Source organism: Colossoma macropomum, unplaced genomic scaffold (assembly GCF_904425465.1).
Source record: "Colossoma macropomum unplaced genomic scaffold, Colossoma_macropomum, whole genome shotgun sequence".
In the NCBI taxonomy this organism is placed as follows: Eukaryota; Metazoa; Chordata; class Actinopteri; order Characiformes; family Serrasalmidae; genus Colossoma; species Colossoma macropomum.
The window spans coordinates 50,105,345-50,127,389 of NW_023494789.1; the positions used below are offsets into that span (position 1 = coordinate 50,105,345).

The 22,045-nt window shown below is 39.7% G+C and overlaps 1 protein-coding gene across 1 annotated transcript; it reads left to right on the plus strand.

Moving 5' to 3' along the window:
• The first annotated feature begins 5,854 nt into the window (after positions 1 to 5,854).
• Positions 5,855 to 18,525, plus strand: fam83c (family with sequence similarity 83 member C). The gene is made up of 4 exons (XM_036571568.1): positions 5,855 to 6,559; positions 10,733 to 10,900; positions 11,831 to 11,955; positions 17,359 to 18,525. Exons 1-4 carry the CDS (start codon positions 6,047 to 6,049, stop codon positions 18,326 to 18,328), a joined length of 1,776 nt encoding a protein of 591 aa, XP_036427461.1. The 5' UTR covers positions 5,855 to 6,046; the 3' UTR covers positions 18,329 to 18,525.
• Positions 18,526 to 22,045: the final 3,520 nt, after the last annotated feature.

Here is a 22,045-nt window from a genome sequence, read left to right on the forward strand (position 1 = left end):
CTTGTTTCGAGGGATTTTTTTAATTTGTTTGTAATGTAACTATTTTCCCCGTAGAACTTCCCTCACGTGTCCCTCCACCATGAATGGATTAAAAATAAATTAAAATACATTTTAGACCCAAACATTATCACAGAACCCCTGTAAAACAATGTCTCGGACACCAGGCAGTGCATTAATAACCACTGAATGGACTTTTTAGGGGCGCTAAACTCCTCAGACGTCTGGTTCCTATCACCACCACTGTGAACAATACTGACTCTGAAAGTTTCTCAAAACAAAGCATTTCACACCAAACCGCTCTGAATGATTTTGTTAACATGTTAATCGTTTAATTATATAGAAGTGTTAAAAAATCAGTGGAGTTCCCCTTTAAACCTGGAGAAAAGTCAGTGTCAGAGTTGCTGGTGTTGTTTTGAAATCCTGAAATGTGACTCCTTTACACTGAAACTGCACTGCTGAAAGTATTTTGCTGTGTTTTGCTGTGAAGGTGCAGCGCGTGTGTGCCGTGTCAGTCATAGCATATCTTGTCTTGACAGGTGGATTTACATACAGGTACACCGTCAGGTGGTCACAGCGCTGGGACCGGTCCTTCAGGTGTTTCGGCTTTTATTGCGTCTCCTCATCTCCTGATCGCCCGTCATGTAAATGCTCCGCTCTAGTGTCAACCACTACACCTTATTTACTATTCAAATGAGACCGCCTCCGCGCACAAAGAAAGAACAGCCATTTCAGACGTGTGATGACAGATTTTCTTCACAGAGTTTTCGGTTGTCGCCTCGGCGGAAGATTTTACAGGATCTTAAGCAAGCCCCCACAAAACATGTCCAGAGTGGACAAATGACTATTGGAATGTGGCTTTTAGTTAGTTAAAGTGACCATATGAGGAAAAAACTTGACTTGAAAACTTGATTTCCTTGACTTTTGACATAGAAGTTCAATATAGTACATAGAACACTGTTAAACTTTCAATCCCAAGTCTGTTCATGGAAACTAAGCTGTGTTTTTTTGTAAATGGACCTCAAAGAAAAAATAATTATATGGAAAAAAGTATGGTATGGGCCCTTTAAGTGTATGTTTGTGTTTGTGATGTAACAAAATCCAGCTCAAAATCCAACAAAATCCAGCTCATTTGCATATTCAGCCTACAGCAGATTAGCCCTCGGCCTGTCATTATGAAGCTATAAGGTGTGTTAAAGCCATGGTTTTTAAAGCCAATCAAATACAGACCAGCCAATCAGAACAAAGCCCATTTACATACGTCAGTCTTAAAGGTGCAGTCTGTTTAATTCTAAGGGATAAAAAGGTCGGGAAAATAGTCATGTATGAAAGAATTATAACTGTTTTTTGTACATAAAACCACAAAAATAATGTTATAAGTGGATCTCAAGGGGAAAAAAGTAAGTACAAGCAAAATGTAGCATATGGGCCCTTTAACCCCTTCAAGTCTTATTACATACTAAGGTTTATTATCCAGTAACTACAGGGACTTCAATGCAAACTAGCTGAGCTGTTCTTAGGTTATAGAAGTGAGTGATAAAACTTGGGCCTGCTGGTGATTCTTGAGTAGTTAAGGGGTTAAAATTCACTTTTATGGGGGAATTAAACTACCATCGCTCTTAAACAGTGAGCCATGACCTTGGCACGGTAATAAAGAGATTCAGAGTGATCAAATCTATGAATTTATGAATTTACGACCACACTCTGACAGCGTGCTTTGAATAGAACACAGCCAACAGCCTATTAATGCTGGTATGTGTAGGGAAGGAGACCCAGCTGTCCAGCGACTGGCGATGAACCAAAAGGTCATGTCCTTCCGCAGAACATTTAACTCGAAGGTGCTCCAGGGTAACTGTTCCTGCAGTCGTCCAAGTCTGCTTAGCTAAACGTGTGACTTTGAGGTGCTAACTAGGCTGTTAGCATTCAAATGTACACTGTATAACAATGATGATGTAACAAGATAGATGACGTGTATTTAAAGGGCCCGTATCGCTGCTGTCGGAAGAAAACCTTGTATCTCCAAAATGGTAACTTTACAGGAGAAGGAAAAAACCTACTTTACTTTTAATGTAAGTCAATGGAACCAGACGTTTTTCCAAGTCATTGTGGGTCATTTATTTTAGTCCATTCATCATGAAATTTACACACAATGTAAAGGGCAACAGGAATTTTCAAATTATGTCAAAAACTGAAAAACAACAAAAATGGAGATTTGAGGTTTTCTTATAAGAATACTTCTTATAACTTCAGGATAACACTGACGTATCCACCTATTCAGCCTATAGCGGTTTAGTCTCGCCCATTCAAGCTGAAGTTATAAAGAATGTTTCAGCCCAGACTGCTTTTTGAATCAGCCACAGTACATGGTGGCCAATCAGAACAGAGCTCATTTACATATTGCAGTCTTAAAGGTACAGTCTGATAACTCTGAGGGCCAATGAGAAGTTGAAAAACGGTCATATAGAAATTAATTATGATGTTTTTGGTACATAATAAACACAGAAATGTTGTAAATGGACCTCGATGAAAAAAAAAATAAGTATATGAAAAAAAAAGTATGGTATGGGCCCTTTAAGTGTAGTAATAAAGTACTTAAGTATATTCCACTCATTGGGATTATTGTACCATTTTCTCCTGTTTTATGCTAAAACCAGGAGAAATAAACACACTCCTGACTTCTTCCTGAAACACTTCTTACAACTACAGCGTAAGTGGGTGGAGCTAAACTGCTGTATGATGAATAGACAGTGTTGTGACATCACAAAAACAAATTTAAACCATGCTGCTTTTGCAGCTTCCACGTGTGGACTGGAAAGTGAACGGTATGTGTTGAAACTTTAACAGTGCTTACTTATTTCAATAAAATTAAGTACATTTATTATGAGGTTTTTAATAATACAGGCCCTTTAATGGTGCAAGACGCTGCTCATGAATGAACTCTGCTCAGTAGCAGAGCCACTAAAGTGTTGCGAAGTGCGACAGAACGGCCGGCTCTGTAATCCCCTTTTGTTCTGTGAGGTCTTTATCCCTCTCAGGGGGCTGGGCGGTGTGCGAGCTGAATTTAGGTTGGTCGTTCATCCGGTAGGCTCACTCACTTCAAAGCGCATTTGTCTACTCAGGGTTTTTGTTATTCCACCCGTATTGCGACAAACCACGCCCCCTGTGCTAGGATTGGCTGGTCCACAGGATGAAAGCAAGTGACATACATCAAAATAGTAAAATATTAAAACCATTCAGCTTTACTTAAACTGGTGCTTAACTGTGTTTCTCCACTGTGAGTGATGCACCTGCTTAAAGGGGAACATCACCAGTTTTTCAAAATTTCTGTATAATCGACAGGTTGAAATGTAAACCTTTCTGTGTAACTGTTAATTCACTGGACAGAGCTGTTCAGCCCTCCTGCAATATGTTATTCCAATGGAAATACAGCTAGTTCCAGTAAAGCTATCAAAGGGCAATTCCACTGATCTTTCTAAATTTCCACATGATGCAGTGGTTAAGTTGTAAACAGAGTCGTTCAGAGTGGTTTGGTGTGAAACGCTCCGTTCTAGAGAAACTTACCGAGTCAGAATTGTTCACAGTGGTGGTGATAGGAACCAGATGTCCACCTCTAAAAGGTCCCTCACAGACATGAATACATTGCCTGGTGTCTGAGATATTGCTCTAAGGTACTTTTAATAAGCTTTTGGCCTAAAATATATATGTTAAATATGATTTTATGCTGGAGAAGTTCATGCAGGGTGTTGTTAGGCAATGTGGTCTCCAAAGAAAATATATTTTTTTCAGATTTTCCACTATTTTATCATCATCAACATACCATACAAAACCTCAGAAGACTCGTGTAGGTTCACTGGTGGTTTTGGATAATAAATAAAATTGCTATATTTGTGTTGTAGTCATAGCGACCCCTAGTTCCTGTCATTAAAATGGTAAATTAAATATGCTATTTATGCTATACTCTTAGCAAAAGGGTCTTATATAGTACCAATAAGGGTTCTTTGGCTTGCAACAATAGCAGATCTATATAGAACCTTTTTAAGGTTACCATATACCTTTATATAAGATCCATATACAAGTTTCCCATCATAGAGAAAACAATAAAGCATGTAAAGCACTATGCATTTAAATGGTTCTTTAAGTTTTCACCATGGTGTTTAAAGAACTTTTTTAGATCATACTTACCATTCATGTTTTTGATGACTTCAGTTTTAGACACAAATTTGATTTGATATTAAAAATACAGCCAAACCTACAACGATGACACCACATCAAACAAAACATGTTCATATTCATCACACACAGCCTACATCTAAACAATATTCACTGTTTATGGCTGACAAAAGCACTGAACTCTCTGAAAACACACACACTCGGAAATAAAGGTACTAAACTGTTACTGGGTCAGTTCCCCTCTTGTCACTGGGGTGGGACCCTCAAGGGTCCATCTCAGTACCTTTAGTCAGGGAACATAACTGAACCATAATCCACTGAAATGATATGTTCTAAGCTGTACTGACTCCACACACCCCGTCTCGTCTCCAGGCTTTTATTTTACTGTTCTGTTTAAAACATTCGGTTATGAAAAGGTACAAATACGAACTTTTCACCTGGAAAAACTTATTTAAGGTTCACAATCAGACCTTAAAACCACTGTTGTACCTTTGAGGGAACATTTACACTGTTTGTACCTTGATGAACAAAAAATGAACCTGAACAGAACCTTTATTTCTAACAGTGTAGACTGGAAGTAAGTCTGATACTATTTGGCGAGCAGCAGATACTATGTAGTGAGAACAGGGTGTATTTTTTATTCTATCTGTCGTTCTATAGGATCTGCTCATCACATAGTAACTGGTGCGCACCTGATAGTAATATGAACATGGTGTATTTTTATTCTATCTGTGATTCTATAGTACCTGCTCACCACACAGTAACTGGTGCTCACCTGATGGTAATATGAACATGGTGTATTTTATTCTATCTGTGATTCTATAGTACCTGCTCACCACATAGTAACTGGTGCGCACCTGATAGTAATATGAACATGGTGTATTTTTATTCTATCTGGTGTTCTACAGTATCTGCTCACCACATAGTAAGTGGTGCGCACCTGATAGTAATATGAACATGGTGTATTTTTATTCTATCTGGTGTTCTACAGTATCTGCTCACCACATAGTAACTGGTGCGCACCTGATAGTAATATGAACATAGTGTATTTTTATTCTATCTATGATTCTACAGTACCTGCTTACCACATAGTAACTTGTGCGCACCTGATGGTAATATGAAACATGGTGTATTTTTTTATTCTATCTGGCGTTCTACAGTACCTGCTCACCACATAGTAACTTGTGCACACCTGATAGTAATATGAACATGGTGTCTCTGATTCTATAGTACCTGCTAACCTGATAGTATCTGGTGAGCACCAGATTTTTATCTAAAAAAAAGTACACCACATTATTTCTGTAAAATTCTTTATGCACAAATTTAATTGTTCAAAATGAACTATATATTTTCAAAAAAGACCCTGAAATCTATCTGCACTCCATAAATCGATCAAAAAAATAGCGATCAATACACATATCAATCAAAAATAGTCATTTTGTAACTCTTTTGTCCTGATCAATGAGGCATATTTGAAAAAAAAACAGCTCTGAACTCCAGCCCAACTTCACCTGGATTTAGTACGAGCTGTCAGCCAATCCTAACGCGTACCTATGACTTTCCCAGCCAATCGTAGCGCGAGGGGCGGCGCTTGTCGGAAAGCGGGTGGAGAAAAGACCCGGGCTTGTTTTGCGTATCATGTGACAAAAGGAGGCGGAGTTTAGCGCAGGTTAAACACGACGCCAGGTAGAGAAGTAAAGAAGGGTGAAGCGTCGAGTTTCTCAGCAGCGAACAACAAAACGGTAAAGGTCCCCCAGGAGCAGCTCCTACCCTCCTCCTCCTCCTTCTGCTCCTCCTCTTCTCCTCACTACGATGCCTCGGAGCAGCTTCCCTCACTGACACTGACCGAGAACTTGTTACTTTCCCGAACGCAGACGCGATGATGATGAACTCGGACGGCCTGCGGCCGGTGCCCAACTCCGGGCGCAAAGCGCTGGGCAAACTGGCCACCCGGCTGGAGGAGGTGAAGAACCCCTGGAGGCAGGTTTCTGCCCTGGAGCTGAGCCACAACGAGGCGGCCAGACTGGCCACGGACGCCCTGCTGGAGGCCGGCGAGAAGGAGTACCGGCGCGTGCTGGCGGAGGAGAGGGAGCTGAACTTTCTGTCGTCGCTGGAGATTCGCTACATCACCGAGAGCGCGGCCAAAAGCGCCCGGCCTGAAAACGGGTGCAACGGAGCCGAGCGGGACTGCGGGGAGGGCGACGCCGTGTCCGAGCTCACCTCCGGGACTTACTTCCCCATGATGTCCGACGAAGAGCCGCCGCTGCTGGAGCTCGGCTGGCCGGAGGTGCCCAACCGCTACGGCCCCTCAGAGACGCAGATATACTTCCAGAGAGACAAAACCCAAAACCTGAAAGATCTGATTCGATCACTTATCAATAAGGCTAAGAAGGTAAGAACAGAAGTGTGACTAGGAGCTGACTGGATATGCACAGGAAGCTTGATTCCCTTCAGCCTTAAGCCAAGTTCGCTATTCCACCTGACAAAGTAGACTTCTTACTCGAATTTTCCGTTCCACCTTAAATGGTGCGGCAGGTACTTTCTTGCGAGTTGGAGTTTTATTCACCAGTTGCTGGATTAAATTTTCTGTCCCACCTTAAATGGTGCAGCATGTGCATGTTGGCGAGCTGGCTTCTTGCTCACCAGCTTCTAATAGGAATTTGCCGTTCCACCTTAAATGGTGCAGCAAGCAGGCACATTCTGGCCAGTTCAGTTCTTATTTACTTTTTATCTGAATTTGCCGTTCCACCTTAAATGGTGCAGCAGGCATAATCTCGCGAGTTGGCTTCTTGTTCACCAGCTTCTTATATGAATTTTCCGTTCCACCTTAAATGGTGCAGCAGGCAACTTCTGGCGAGTTCGCTTCTTATTTACTATCTTCTTATATGAATTTTCCGTTCCACCTTAAATAGTGCTGCAGGTACATTCTCGCGAATTGGCTTCTTATTACATTCTAGAGGCGGCAGAATGGAGCTGCTGCGCCATTTAAGGTGGAACGGACAGTTCGAATAAGAAGCTGGCGAACAGGAAACTAACTTAAGTCTTGTCATCATCTGAGTGTTTCCTTATCATCTAAGCTAAATTGCGTCATCACTGTCATTATTAAACCTGATAATTATTTACCCTCCTCTTAAACCGTGAACTGACCAGCCAACGTTTATCTTTATGAGGTAAAAGGCCCCTAAAACAGCCTTTAAAAACCAAAAACAGAAGATTAAACCTTTTAATTTAATAAGACTGCGCTGTATTGGGTCCAGTCAAATCTCCTTTTCACGTGAAGTGGGTCACAGTATTGTGACAACAGCCTCATTGTTTTGGGAACCGCTTACTACACTACAACCTTCCCCTCTCTCTCCTGACACTGTTTTCACACCAGCATAATTTTAATAATAGAAACAAATTCTCTACTGCTTTAAGTAGCAGCTGTTCTGAGCATATCATGGACATTGTTAGTATTTAGATTCATGCCAGTTTTACTTGCTTCTTTAAACATTGTTAAAGTTTCAGAACATGTGGACAGTGAGCTGCGAAAACAGCCCAAGAAACCACTGCCTTTAAAAGGTTCTTGAACTCTTAATGGTTCTTAAAAGAGCCTTAATGTCAGTGAGGAATGAGTGAGTAGTGCTAAACTGACCCCTTTATATCCAGACTGTCAAAACCAGTTTCTGTAGCATTTTTAAACATTGGTAAAGGTTTAAAACACTGTCCAGTCCATACGTGGACACCGAGCTGTGAACACAGCCACTGTTTTTGTGATGTCACAAAAACAAACACGTTTACATGTTGCCCATTCAGCTTACAGCAGTTTAGCCCCATCGCTTTACGCTGAAGTTAGACGTTTCATCTGGACTGTTTTTTTGAATGAAACGGTCAGTCAGAATAGAGCTCATTTACATATGCCGTTCTTAAAGGGACGGTAACAAAAAAACTGATTGTTTAATTATAAGGCCTAAAGAGAGGTTGGGAAAAAATGATGTGCATAAAACTACACAAACAGCATAATTGATCCTCACAGGGAGATAAAAAAGAAAATACAAGAAAAATGCAGGATATGGGCCCTTTAAAGAACACTGACCAACTTTGCAGTTCATTATAAAGAGAGCGCAGTTCGTCCTGTTTAAGTGGATTTACTGTAGTGCAGTATGTAAAATATATTTAACCAAAAATCACTGTACTTATAGTTTTCGATTAATGTTTTAACACACATAACTGCTGGTGCATTCCAGGTTATAAACCTCCAGAAAAATTTAAAATCGCACTAGGAAAAAGTCCCATATTTACAGTCACAGTCTATAACCTAGTTTATCTAATCAGACCTTCATTAAATTAAATCAGATGCTGCTGATGGAACTGAACAAATCCATGAAATGTCTTAAGTGCAGCGAAGTCAGGATCCAAACCTGAGCTCTTCTAACTGTGTTTTTCTCACCAACATATTCATAACTTTATTGAAAACAACACAAACATGTTATGTTTTACTGTATTTATATTTATTTGTATTTATTCTAACAATATATTGGCAAAAACACACTTTTAACCCATTTCCTATGTTTTTCTTATATTCATATTTTCCCCCTGAGGTCCTTTTGTAACAAATGTGTGGATTTATGTACCAAAAACAGTCATAATCCATTTTTACATGACTTCCAACCTCTCTTCATACCTTAAACTGAGTGTTTTTGTTACTGTGCCTTTAAGACTGAGCTCTGCTCTGATTGGCTGCCCTGCATTGTGACTCATTCAAAAGCATTTCAGGCTGAAACACTCCTTATAACTTAAGCATGTGATGGCGGGGCTCCACCAGAATTCCACCAGTTTTTCTAAATGTCTGCATAATTCAGTGGTTGAAATGTAAACAAAGTCATTCAGAGTGGTTTTGATGCGAAATAGTTGATTTGTAGAGAAACTTACTGACTCTGATTGAATTACAGTGGTGGTGATAGGAACCAGGGGTCCTGATGACTGCAACACAAATATAGCCATTTACCAAAACCACTATCCAAAACCACCAACGTACACAAGTCTTCTGAGGTTCTTATATGCAATGTTGATGGTAAATCTGGAAAAAAAAGTTTTCTTTGGGGACTGTTTTGCCTTAGAACAGCCTCAATGTATCCCTCCACCATAAACAGATTACAATAAAATGATTAAAACACATTTTAGACCAAAACTTATCTCAAAACTACTGTAAAACAGTGTCTCCGACATCAGGCAGTGAATTCATAGTTGTTTCATGTAGTAACTTTCCGTGAGAGAGATTTTAGAGGTGGACGTCTGGTTCCTATCACCACCACTGTAAACAGTTCTGACTCGGTAAGTTTCTCTAGAACAGAGCGTTTCACACCAAACCACTCTGAATGACTCTGTTTACATGTTAACCATTTAATCATGCTGACTTTTTGAAAAATCAGTGGAGTTCCCCTTTTATGACATCACAAAAAACGATGAATTTAAAACAGGCTGTTTTTGTAGCTTATTTTCCATAAATGAACTGAGGAGTGAATGGGATGTTTTGAAACAATGTTTACATGCCAAATCAAACTCCTGTAGTTTAAAAAAGTGAGAAGTTCCGTTTTTCATGATATGGACCCTTTAAACAAGTTTCATGACCTGGATTTTATATTTGTATCTAATTTAACAAGTGGACAAAAATTCAATATGTTCATACTTGCAGCATATTTACCAGTGGTTATTTTACAGCAGTACTGTGTGCCCAGAGGTTCTTCAAAAAAACCTGAAGGCTCTTGGAGAAGCCTCATCTTTTATTTAAGGTTCTTGAAGGAAACCATGGTCTTTAAAAGGTTCTTGAACCATTAGGCTACGTTCACATTACCAGGCTGAAGTGGCACAAATCCGATTTTTTGCCCTAATGTGACTCAGATCTGATGTTTTCAGAGCTGTGTGGACACAAATCTGATCTTTTCAAATCCAACCTGAGTAACTTTCATATGTGGTCCTAGATCGGATACGTATCCAATCCGTGGCCGTGTGACCTCAATGTGAAGCTCAGATCAGAATTCATGTGTTTTTTTTCCACTGCTCCATCATTCAGCGTTACCATGGCAGCAGAGCCCAACAGAAGTTAAAGCCTGTAAAGGTGGAAAAGCAGCTCATCTCACCTTTTTCTCCTTCGTCTCGCTCTAATAATGAAGCTGAGAGCTGATCAGAGTTAATGATCTTCTCAGCGAAGCTCGTTCTGCTCGTTAGTTTGTGCTGATGATGAACGTGATTCATTCACGCGACGTTACTGAATAGGATGAGCTCATGAGGGTCATTTCAGGACGCCGGTTCACATCAATGACCGATTTGAGTCACTTACCTAAACGAGTGTGAACCATCGAGTCAGAGAGATCGGATTTGAGCAAAAAATCGGTTTTGAGCAACGAGGCTTGTAATGTGAACGTAGCTTTAATGGTTCTTAAAAGAGCCTTAATTTCAAGGATGATTGAGTGAGTAGTGCTAAACTACAACTGACCCCTTCATATCCAAATGAGCCAGACTGTCAAAAACCAGTTTCTGTAGCTCTTACGGCACTTTATCTCACGGTTTCTCTCTCTGTGTGCAGGTTATCGCCCTGGTCATGGACGTATTCACAGATGTGGACTTGTTCTGTGACTTAATTGAGGCCTCCAACAAGCGCAGGGTTCCAGTGTACATTCTACTGGATGAGAAGAATCTCAGCTATTTCGTTGACATGTGCACAGCACTGGACATCCAGAACTCACACCTGAATGTAAGTCAAGGCTGATGAAGCTGTAGGGATTTTAACCTTTAACATCAATTAACTTCAAAATCACAAATGCTCCTAAAGGGGAGAACTACCAGTTTTTCAAAATTCCTGCATAATTAAGTGGTTAAGATGTAAACGGAGTCATTCAGAGTGGTTTGGTGTGAAATACTTAATTCTAGAGAAACTTACAGAGTTAGAATTGTTCACAGTGGTAGTGATAGGAACCAGACGTCCACCTCTAAAAGCTCCCTCACAGAGACATGAATACACTGCCTGGTGTCTGAGATGTTGCTTTAACATACTTTTAATAAGGTTTTGGCCTAAAACATGTATCTTAAATGTGTTTTTATGCTGGAGATGTACATGCAGGGTGTTGTTAGGCAGTGTGATCTCCAAATAAAGCATACGTTTTTCAGATTTTATCATCATCAACCCTCCATATAAAACCTCAGAAGACAGGAGTAGGTTCTCTGGTGGTTTTGGATAGTAAATAAAATGGCTATATTTGTGTTGTAGTCATGGCGACCCCTGGTTCCTGTCATTACAATGCTAAATTAAATATCTGTAAACCTGTAAATCATCAAACCACTTTGAATGAATTTGCATCTCAACCACTGAATTATGCAGATATTTTGGTGGAATTCCCCTTTAAGCAGATCTTCCCCAGAGCCTCTTATTCAGATGGTGTTAAACACATTAAATGTCCAGTACAGAAACGGTGCACAAGGGCCAGTTTTATCAGAAACATCTGTTTTCATCTCTCATGAATCTCTTTTTGCCAAATTATGTGCATCGAAATCTGTTATAGAAAGTAAATTGTGTTATGTTATGTTGTGTCACCCCTGCTTTACATGCTTGGACCCTCTTTTGTGGTTATAAAGCACACATATGCATAAATACAAAGCTGTTTTTTATTTAAATTACATTTTTCAGAATATGCGGATACGAAGTGTATGTGGAGATACTTACTGCACCAAAAGTGGAAAGAAATTTACTGGCCAAGTTCAGGAGAAATTCATGATCATCGACTGTGAGGAGGTCATAGCTGGATCATACAGGTCAGAACCTCATGCTCAACTTAAGTTCATTTTGAATGAAATGTGTTTTGAATTCCTTATCAAAATGCAGCACACACAACTCTGACTGGGTCGAAAATGTTTTAAACAAATGGTATCTTCCTTTAAATTACAAATCTAAAGTCAGTGTGTCTTAAAGCAGAAATGATGTGGAAGTTGGTATGTATAAAAACATATAATAAACACAGCCAATCAGCAGTCTAGCTGCGGAACAAGTATGTTTATTGGCTCACAGCTGATAAAACTGACTGCTGAGGTATTAAAGTTTGATATTAAATGACACAAAATATTTAATATCGTTTAATTGAAGTAATTCAGTCAGTACTATATATAGTGGATTTTCAGTACCCAGCCATAGGGAATCCTGAACCATACCTTTCCTACATTACAGACAAAAAAGTGGGTGTGGCTTAAACCAGAAATGAGTGTGAGGGGCTCTAAGTGGGTGTGTTTACTGACTGCAGCGGATTAAAGGACAAATCACGAAGCGCTAATGTTAATAATGTGTACAAAACAGGGCTGGGCAATACAACGATATTTTATCATATTGTGATAAAATAACATAAAACATAGCACAATTCCACCTTTTATTAGGCAGTCGAGCTCAACACACACGTGTATTTATCTTTTTGATTTATATAATTACGTCATGTAAATTCAAATTAATACATACTCCGAATTCTTATTTATTTATTTATTTATTTCCTCCTCCCTATAAATGATTATAATCAAACTCTTTAGTATATAAAATTGCTAGATTTGTGCTGTAGACCTGGCGACCCCTGGTTCCCATCATTATAATGGTAAATTAAATGTCTGTAAATTGTCTACAGTAAATCATTTCACTTCAAACCAATTTCTTTGTTCGCATCTCAGCCACTATATTATGAAGAAATTCTAAACGTTTGTAACTAGAACACTGTTTAGGGAGTACAGAGCTGTTTGGGTCTGGGTTTGACCAGACTTCTGACTGAAACACAGACGTTTGAAGTGTGTAAAACATTCAAGTGACACTTTTAGACTTTTATTCTGCCGTTTTACAGTGAATCATACCGTAAGTACTTTAATTCAAACCTGTAATATTAATGATGGAGCTGTTTAAGCAAAAATGGGTTCTTATTTCATCAATACACTCGGTGGTCCATGCGAGCAGCATTAGAGTCAAAGATTATTCCTTTAACAGAACAAGCGTTTTTCATGCCGTAGCGTAGTGATACACAGTTCAGTCCCTGTGAGGCGGTCATAGCTGTGCGTATATTGTGGGTTTTACAGCGGCTTCAAACACGGCTCAGCCAATCACATTTTAGGACTGGAACTATTTTTATAATTGGAGTGAGAGCAGCGCAGGTTGTGAAATGTCGAATAAAAATAATTGTATTGAAGATTTTTGACAGTTATCTCTAAGTGGGACACTGCTGGTTCTTCTTTTGTCTGTTCCAACTAATTAAACCTCAGTAAAAAAAAAAAAAAGTATCGTGTATTGTGAAAATATCAAGTATCGTGATATTGTATTTTTGGCAAATCGCCCACCCCTAATGTGGAATGTAATTTAGACAGCCACTCGGGAGTCCAGATTTTGGGACAGTCATGCTTATTAGTTCACTGGTGCTGATAAGACTGTCTGCTTTAAGTATTGAAAATTGGCTCTATATATGATTATGTATTTGAATACTCAGTAGTACTGAAGTAATTGACTTAATGCTGTAAACAGTATTGAGTTTTGATACCCAGCTCTACTCATAACACCTGTTCTTGTCACAAACAGTATTCAAATGACTGCCAGCAAGCTGTCAGCAAAGTCAGGCAGTATATTTACCAGTTGAACCAACGCAGGTTGAAACAGGCTTTCCAGAGAGTTAATGCTGTAGAGTTACTGTGCTAAGCCTGTCATTCAGTATCTGATGTAGCAGAGCACGCTATACAAACTCAAAATAGCTATGAAAAAAATGTTCTGGTCCTGTGAGCATCGTCTGAGATGCCGATCTAGATCTAAGATCTTGGTGCTGATCTGTCACGGTGCTTTCAAAATCTTTGTTTGGTTCATGTCACTCGGTTTTAAGTTTCAGCTTCCTGCTCTGGCTGCCAGTGTTTCAGCCGGTTTCAGGAAGCCTCTGTGAGGAGATGAAAGGGTGTGAGCTGAACTTCACTTCAGCCCAACAAGCATCTGGGGATTTTAGCAGCTTAGTGATGAAAGGATGATGATTCGGCAACTCTTGGGCCCAGCATGAGCTTCCTTAGCGTTAGCCTCTGGCCTGTGCTGTCATAACAGCCCACTGTGGTCTTACTGCAAAGTGTATGAGCTTTATAAGTTTTCTGCAGCTTCCGTTGCCGTTTCTCGCTGTGTTTTTATGAGACCGAAGGTAAAACATGCCCAGGGTCCTTCACTTAGTGAAGCTAGGTTGTGTGGCAGCTGTTAGTTACTCACCAGCTTGTTATTATTGTTTATATTTTCCGTTCCACCTTAAATAGTGCAGCAGTTCTATTCTGGCACCTCTAGAATGTGATAAGAGTCTGGTGAAAAAGAAGAAACTCTCCAAAATGTAACTGCAGCACCGTTTAAGTGGTTTATTTAAGACAATTTGAATTATAACCCCAGTTATAAAAAGACGTCGTCTGGATGGCAGCATATGTTGCCAAAACATGTATGTATCATTCAGCATTAATGGTGCCTTCACAGATGTGCACGTCACCCATGCCATGTGCACTAATGCCCCCCTTTACCATCATGAATACTGGCTTTTGAACTGTGCACTGATAACAAGCTGAGTGGTCTTTAGCTCAGAGGACACAGTGTCCATGATTCCCAAAAAGAATTTCAAATGTTGATTCATCAGACTACAGGACACTTTTCCGCTTCCCCTCAGTCCATTTGAAATGAGCTCAGGCCCAGAGAAGGTGGCAGCATTTCTGGATCCTGTTTATATTTGGTTTCTTCTTTGCGTTTTAGAGTTTTAACTTGCATTTGTGGATGCAGTGATGAGCTGTTTTCACAGACAGTGGTTTTCAGAAGTGTTTCTGAGCCCATGCAGTGATTTCCACTACAGAATCATATCTGTTTTTAATGCAGTGCTGCCTGAGGGCCCAAAGATCACGGCCAGCTAATACTGGTTTTTGGCCTTGACCCTTACATACAGAGATTTCTCTGGATTGTCTTAATCTTTTAATGATGTGCTGTAAATGATAAAATCTCCAAGTTCTTTGCTGTTTTATGTTGAGAAACCTTATTCTTGAATTGTTGCTGTCTTTCACAGAGTGGTGAACTCCTGTCCATCTTTACTTCTCACTTTCAACATTTAATTTGTTGTCTTTGTGCTATTTTCAATTAAATATAAGGTTTAAATGATTTGCACGTCATTGCATTTTGTTATATTTACATTTTGCACAGTGTCCCAACTTTTTTGGAAATGGGGTTGTAGAAGTCAACTCTCCAGAATGTAACTGCGGCACCATTTAAGGTGGAACAGACTATTTGAATTAGAATCCAACTTTCCGGAATATAACTGCTGCAGTATTTAAGGTGGAACGGACAGTTCAAATTAGATGCCAACTCTCTAGAATGTAACTGCAGCTCCATTTAAGGTGGACTGAATAATTTGAATTAGAAGCCAACTCCCCAGAATGTAACTGCAGCACCATTTAAGGTGGAGTGAATAATTTGAATTAGAAGCCAACTCTCCAGAATGTAACTGCTGCACTATTTAAGGTGGAACGGACAGTTCAAATTAGATGCCAACTCTCTAGAATGCAACTGCTGCACTGTTTAAGGTGGAATGGATATTTCAAATAATTAGCTGGCAAATAAGAAGCTAACTTTCCAGAATGTTACTGTGGCACCACTTGAGGTAGAACAGGAAATTCACATAGCAGGCTGGCTTCAGCCTCGTGATTTAGCTGATGTGTTTAGTGTTAGAGTGTGGTACTGGCCTGGTGCTCAGGGTTTAGTTAGTGGGTGAGCACAGGACGAGTGTACATAGTGGGTGAGGCTTGTTCCAAAGTGTAAAAGGCTTTGTCCTGCCATATCCAGTATAGATCATTATTTACCTGAGCTGCGTAGAGTTAGAAAGGAAATCAGGAGCACTTAGTGCCTCCCAACTATTGAGAAATATATTTGTATATTTGTAAGTCATGTTTCCTCATTTCTCATAAAGGCACTGACTTCCTTTCAAAACAGACAGAACATGTTTCTTATGTAACATGTTTATCTTATCTTTTATTGTAAGTACACGCTCATAAAGAGCCGGCCCTAATGTCACCACTCACCTATAAACACCTTCACATACCATCTAGAACGACTTTAAATAGTAATTGTAAGCAGTATTCTCATTAATTCCTCAAATTCAGTTCAAAAAGTTTGGAATTCCTATTTTCAGTAGTATAAAATCAATTTTTTACAATTTTATACATAAAATGATTCCAATACACTGTTAGAAATAAAGGTTCTGTGCAGGTACATTTTTCGTTCATCAAGTTACAAACAATTTAAAAGTACCTCAAAGCTACAACAGTGGTTTTAAGGTCTGATTGTGTACCTTAAATAAGTTTTTCCAGGTGAAAAGTTCGCATTTGTACCTTTTCATAACCGAATGTTTTAAAACAGAACAGTAAAATAAAAGCCTGGAGACGAGACGGGGTGTGTGGAGTCAGTACAAAAAACCATAAGAAATAACATTTTACACACATTTGTTTTGGATGATATTAAGGTCACTATAATATGCAATTTTATGATCTTCAACAAACGTCCCTCTGCTTTAGGTCCCAGACCTAACATCACTACACCTGTAGTAGCACAAGAACCACTGACAGTTCACATGAAATGGGGGGGGCATAATTCCCACCAGAACTTTGATATTTCCCGGAGGTTTAAATTGGGGTCAAATTGACCCCAAAGATAAAATATATTGGTAAATTTGAGGATAACAGGAGGGTTAATTGAGGAAAAAATGACCTTTGGTAACACTTTACTGTAGGGTGCTGTTCATAAGGCTACATGACACCTACATACGTTTGTCATGACAACTGACATAATCATTTATAAATGTTTATAAATGCTTATTCCAATAGGTGTCATTTTCCATAAAAGTTACATTTACCATTTTTGAACAAAGTTAAGCCTTTATGACAGATAATGCCTATTTGAATAAGTATTTATAAACAGTTATGTAGGGTTATGTCAGTTGTCATGACAGTCTTATGTGGGTGTCATGTAGCCTTATGAACAGCACCCTCCAGTAAAGTGTTACCTGACCTTTTATTGGGCTTTTAAGTCACACTGCATTGTTCAGAAGCTGCATGGTCAGTTGAAACTGCGTATTGTTCTGATGTTTTTTAAAACGCTTTCTGCCCACATCATATTGTTAAGTTCTTCTTTTTGTGTTCCTCCTCTAGTTTTACCTGGCTGTCCGCTCAGGTGCACAGCAACATGATTTTGCACTTCTCTGGCCGCATCGCCGACAGCTTTGACCGGGAATTCCGTTGCCTCTACGCCGACTCCCAGATCATTGATTGCTTCCATAACCCTGATGAGGAGGGCCTTCCCTATTACTCTTACAGCATGCAGATGCCCACTATGGACTTCTTCCCAGACAGAGGGAGCAGGGAAAGGGACAGGGAAAGGGTGTGCTCCGAGAACTCCAGCAGCCAGTCCAGCAACAGCGTGTCCAGCATCAAAGCTGCTCCAGGCATGACGCCTCAAGTCTACAAGGTGACCCAGGACAAGAAGGACACAAGCGTGCTGAAGAGTCCAGAGAGGAGAGGGGTTGTAAGTCCGGGGCTTCAAGGAAACCATGTTGGCAGGAGATCGCCCAACGACACCCTGCAGAGTCCTCCAACGGAACGTCCAGCGTCGAGCGGTCTTTCGTCGGGGGTGGAATGGGCCAAAGCAGGAACGCCAGAGTTCCTCAGGGCAAACCTCGCTGGACCAACATCCAAATTCCAAGCTATGGGTCTCTATGACCACAAGAACTTCTTCCACAAAGCTCCTCCGATTCCTCAGCCGCCCGTGGAAAACAAACACCCCCCCAAAGTGCGCAGTCCCACGAATCCCCTTTTCAATAAATTTGCAGACATGTTCTTGTCATCCACCAAAGACAAGGACTCTCACATTTTCCAGAGGTCTCCTCCCCACAGTACAGCCTACGGTGGTCCAGATCTCTCGCAGAACGAGCCAGAGAGCATGCAGGGTCCCCCTCCACCGGGACCTTTGCCAAAGGACCGAACGGGTCAGGACACTTGGATCAACCGCAGGGACGAGAAACGCATGACCCTGGGACACAGCAAACTGGACCTGGTTAATCACTACAACAAGATGAAGTCGAAGCAGGTGTACAGCCGCTTTGAACTGAAGAACAACAATTGACCTCGATAACGTGAAAGACGTTACTGCATTGACGTTCGCTTTTTCTTTCCACACCTTTAGCGGTATGGCGTCTTTTTGTTTCTGTGAATGGACCGAAGTTGTGGTGGAATGTGTTTTTTGTGCCTTTTGTTTTCTAACAGACAATAAAGAATAGAAAAGAACAAGGCGACCTGCAAACCTTGACATGTTGCAGAAAAGGTGGCTTCTTTTTCCCAGTTTTTCCAGTGTTTACTACTCATGAAGTTAGTACTGTATGTTTTATTGCAGTACACATCACTTTACTTTCTGGTAACATTTTATCTGAAGTGGTCCTTTGTAGATGATTAATAACTCTTAACAGATTATCAGTAACACATTAACAACATATCAGTGAAGTAGCCATAGTGAATCATCTGAATACATTGAGGTAAATATCTTGTAGATGTTTTATTGATATGAATCAATTCGACTTTATATGTTACTTCCATTACACAAAACCTGACCTCACACAACTTTACCTAAAACTTAACCCTAATTCTGGCCCTAATCCTAACCCTAACCTCAATCTAAAACCTAATCCTAACCCTCAGCTCAATCTAAAATCTAATCACCCTCACCCTGGCACTTATCCTAATCCTAACATTAACCTCAACCCAAAACCTACTCCTCACCCAGGCCCTTATCCTAACCTTAACCTCAACCCAAAACCTAATCCTAACCCTCACCCTGGCACTTATCCTAATCCTAACCTTAACCTCAAACCAAAACCTAATCCTAACCCTCACTCTCACCCTAATCCTAACCCTAACCTTAACCTCAACCCAAAACCTAATCCTAACCCTCGCCCTGGCCCTAACCCTAACCTTAACCTCAACCCAAAACCTAATCCTAACCCTCGCCCTGGCCCTGGCCCTAACCCTAACCTTAACCTCAACCCAAAACCTAATCCTAACCCTGAGGAGGTTGATGGTCTGTATTAAACCTGTTAATGTTCAGTTCCTCTCAGTTAAACATCCACAGATCTGAACTTGGACTCCAAATACAGTGAAAAACAGCTGAATTCAGATTATAAACACATTTTATTATGGCAGTTAATTAAAAGTCTCTTGATAATCTACTGAATGTTTTCACTGCTGCTACATCACTGATATGTTGTTGATGTTACTGAGAGTCAGTTGAGTGTTCATTTCATCTAAAAAGGACACTCAAAATAAAGAGTCACCCATTTTCTTAAAGTTAAGGTGTTGTTTTTACACCTTACGCCAGCACCTTATATTTCTTGTGGCAAATAGATGGAATGAACCTCCTGTGTGGAGTCGTTCTGTCGGCTGCTGAGTATTATATGTAGCTTTAGGGGACGTTCAGACGATGCCTGTTTAAACCTGAAGCACACAGTGTCTTTTTAAGTGGTGAGTTAACGCGTTTGATTAAAACATTTAGAAACTTTTCACATTCAATTTTGTGTTAATCTGAGTCTTGTTCAGTTCTGGTTGCTTGAAAGCAGCCAAAATTTCACTTTTCCTCCTTTGGTGACCAGAAAGAAGGAGCCCATCATATTGACTGGTCAGCTGTGAAGGTGTGTGCTGCTTTTTCTGGGTGCTCAGTGGAAAAGTTGAGTTTTTAAAGTTTTTCCTACTTAAATGTGCGGTTTAAAAGCGCTAGATGAGCACTTTTACACATCGACCTCAAAAGAAGCGTTTAAGTGTGTTTGAAAAGGCCTCGACTGAACGCCCCCTAATTTGGGACCTTTTTTTATTCCCAAGTTTGCATTTTTCCAGAGGTGCATTTGTATTTATACTAGAAATACTGTGATCTTCGTATCTCTTTAAGACTCTATAGTCACCCAAAGATACACGTGATGAACTGCTACAGTATGTGCAAAAATCATAGACCACCCTCATTATTTACCACTCAGAGGGTTCATTAAGTGTTCATGTATTTAAATGTGATGTATTTATTTCATTCTCCATTACACTCTCAGAAATAAAGGTACTAAACTGTCACTGGGTCAGTGCCCCTCTTGTGACTGGGGTGGAACCCTCAAGTGTTCATGTACCTTCAGTCAGGGAACATAACTGAACCATAATCCACTGAAATGATATGTTCTAAGCTGTACTGACTCCACACACCCCGTCTCGTCTCCAGGCTTTTATTTTACTGTTCTGTTTAAAACATTCGGTTATGAAAAGGTACAAATACGAACTTTTCACCTGGAGAAACTTATTTAAGGTTCACAATCAGACCTTAAAACCACTGTTGGAGCTTTGAGGGAACATTTACACTGTTTGTACCTTGATGAACGAAATATGGACCTGAACAGAACCTTTATTTCTAACAGTGTAGTTAAAAGCTGAATTGAGCAGAAGACGGTTTATAACATGCAGTACAGTGTCAGTTACGTACAACCAAAGTTTAAATGTAAATATAAAAACTGGACAAACTAAGATATCAAAGGACAAAAAAGATTAATTCAGTGAAGGTGATCCAGCTATAATACACAATCATAAATATGCATAATTGATTAGCCAATGTTCTGTTTCTCAGTCGGTTAGTTCAAGTTATTTATTTTCAAGTTATTCATTTTTCAGCATATTTGTGAGGAAATTAGGTAGAAGATAATCCACTTGTATAAGGAAGAAGAAAGCCAAAGAAAAATAAATGGAAAAAACAGGAGTTTCCAAAAACTGATTAAAAGCTCCAGAGAAAATGGGTCTCCTAACAACCACCTGGAAGACCTGGTCGACCCCAAAACTGCCCCCATCAGATAAACAGCACTTAAAGCTTTCATCTTTGAGAGAGAGGAGAAAAGTTTTCTCCTCTCCCAAAAGTTGAGGCTTCTGTGTAATTCTTAGTCGATTTCTGATGCTAAATCTTACTTAATGGCTGTTTTCACTGGAAATCAAATGAAGGGGGGGTCTCTGACTTTTGCACAGCTCTGTGTATTGGTATGTTTATGGTGTCTAAATGACAATGTGAGTTTTTTTTTTCCTCTCTCTTTAATCTCCAAACCGCCAAATGTATATTTGTATAAAGCAATTTAACATGTTTCACTGTTGATTCATAATTGGCTCCGCCCACCTGATACTATTGAACTAGAATTCAATATTTGTTCTGTTCACCACTCATGATTTCATGTGCATCCTGATTGAGCTTGGAGACAGATAAGAGCTCAGAACCAGTCTGATGTGTTCTCTGACGGTGCGCCTACGCTGGAAATACCATAAATGAGTCAGCAGGAAACGTCACTTTGCGTTGTTGTACTTGGCCCTTGTCTCGGAAAAATTACCAGATTATTGATTAAGTGAAACAATATCGAACCTCTGTGACGACTGGTCAGATTTTTAATTCTTAATTTTTTTTCATAACTGCAAATATATGGCAGCTCATTCCTGTCATGTAGAGGAGAACATGTGCTTATTGTTCCTCTTTCTCTGTTTCTGGAAGCTGTATGTAAAAACTGGACTTTATTTCTCAAAATAGTGGATTTTTTTATGTTTACTTAGTAACTTATGATGGGAAATTGTTATTTTTCTCAAAATTTCGACTTACTATGTTGAAATAATGAGTTATGTGTTGGAAGTTTTGACTTTTTAGACAAAATGGTATACTATGTAGAAATAAAACATTTTACAACTAAAAAAATGTAATTAGTTTTAGATTCAAAGTTAAAATGTTGAGATTAAAATGTGCCTTAAAAAGTCATCTTTTGAGAGACACTAAGTCAGAATGTGTACATAC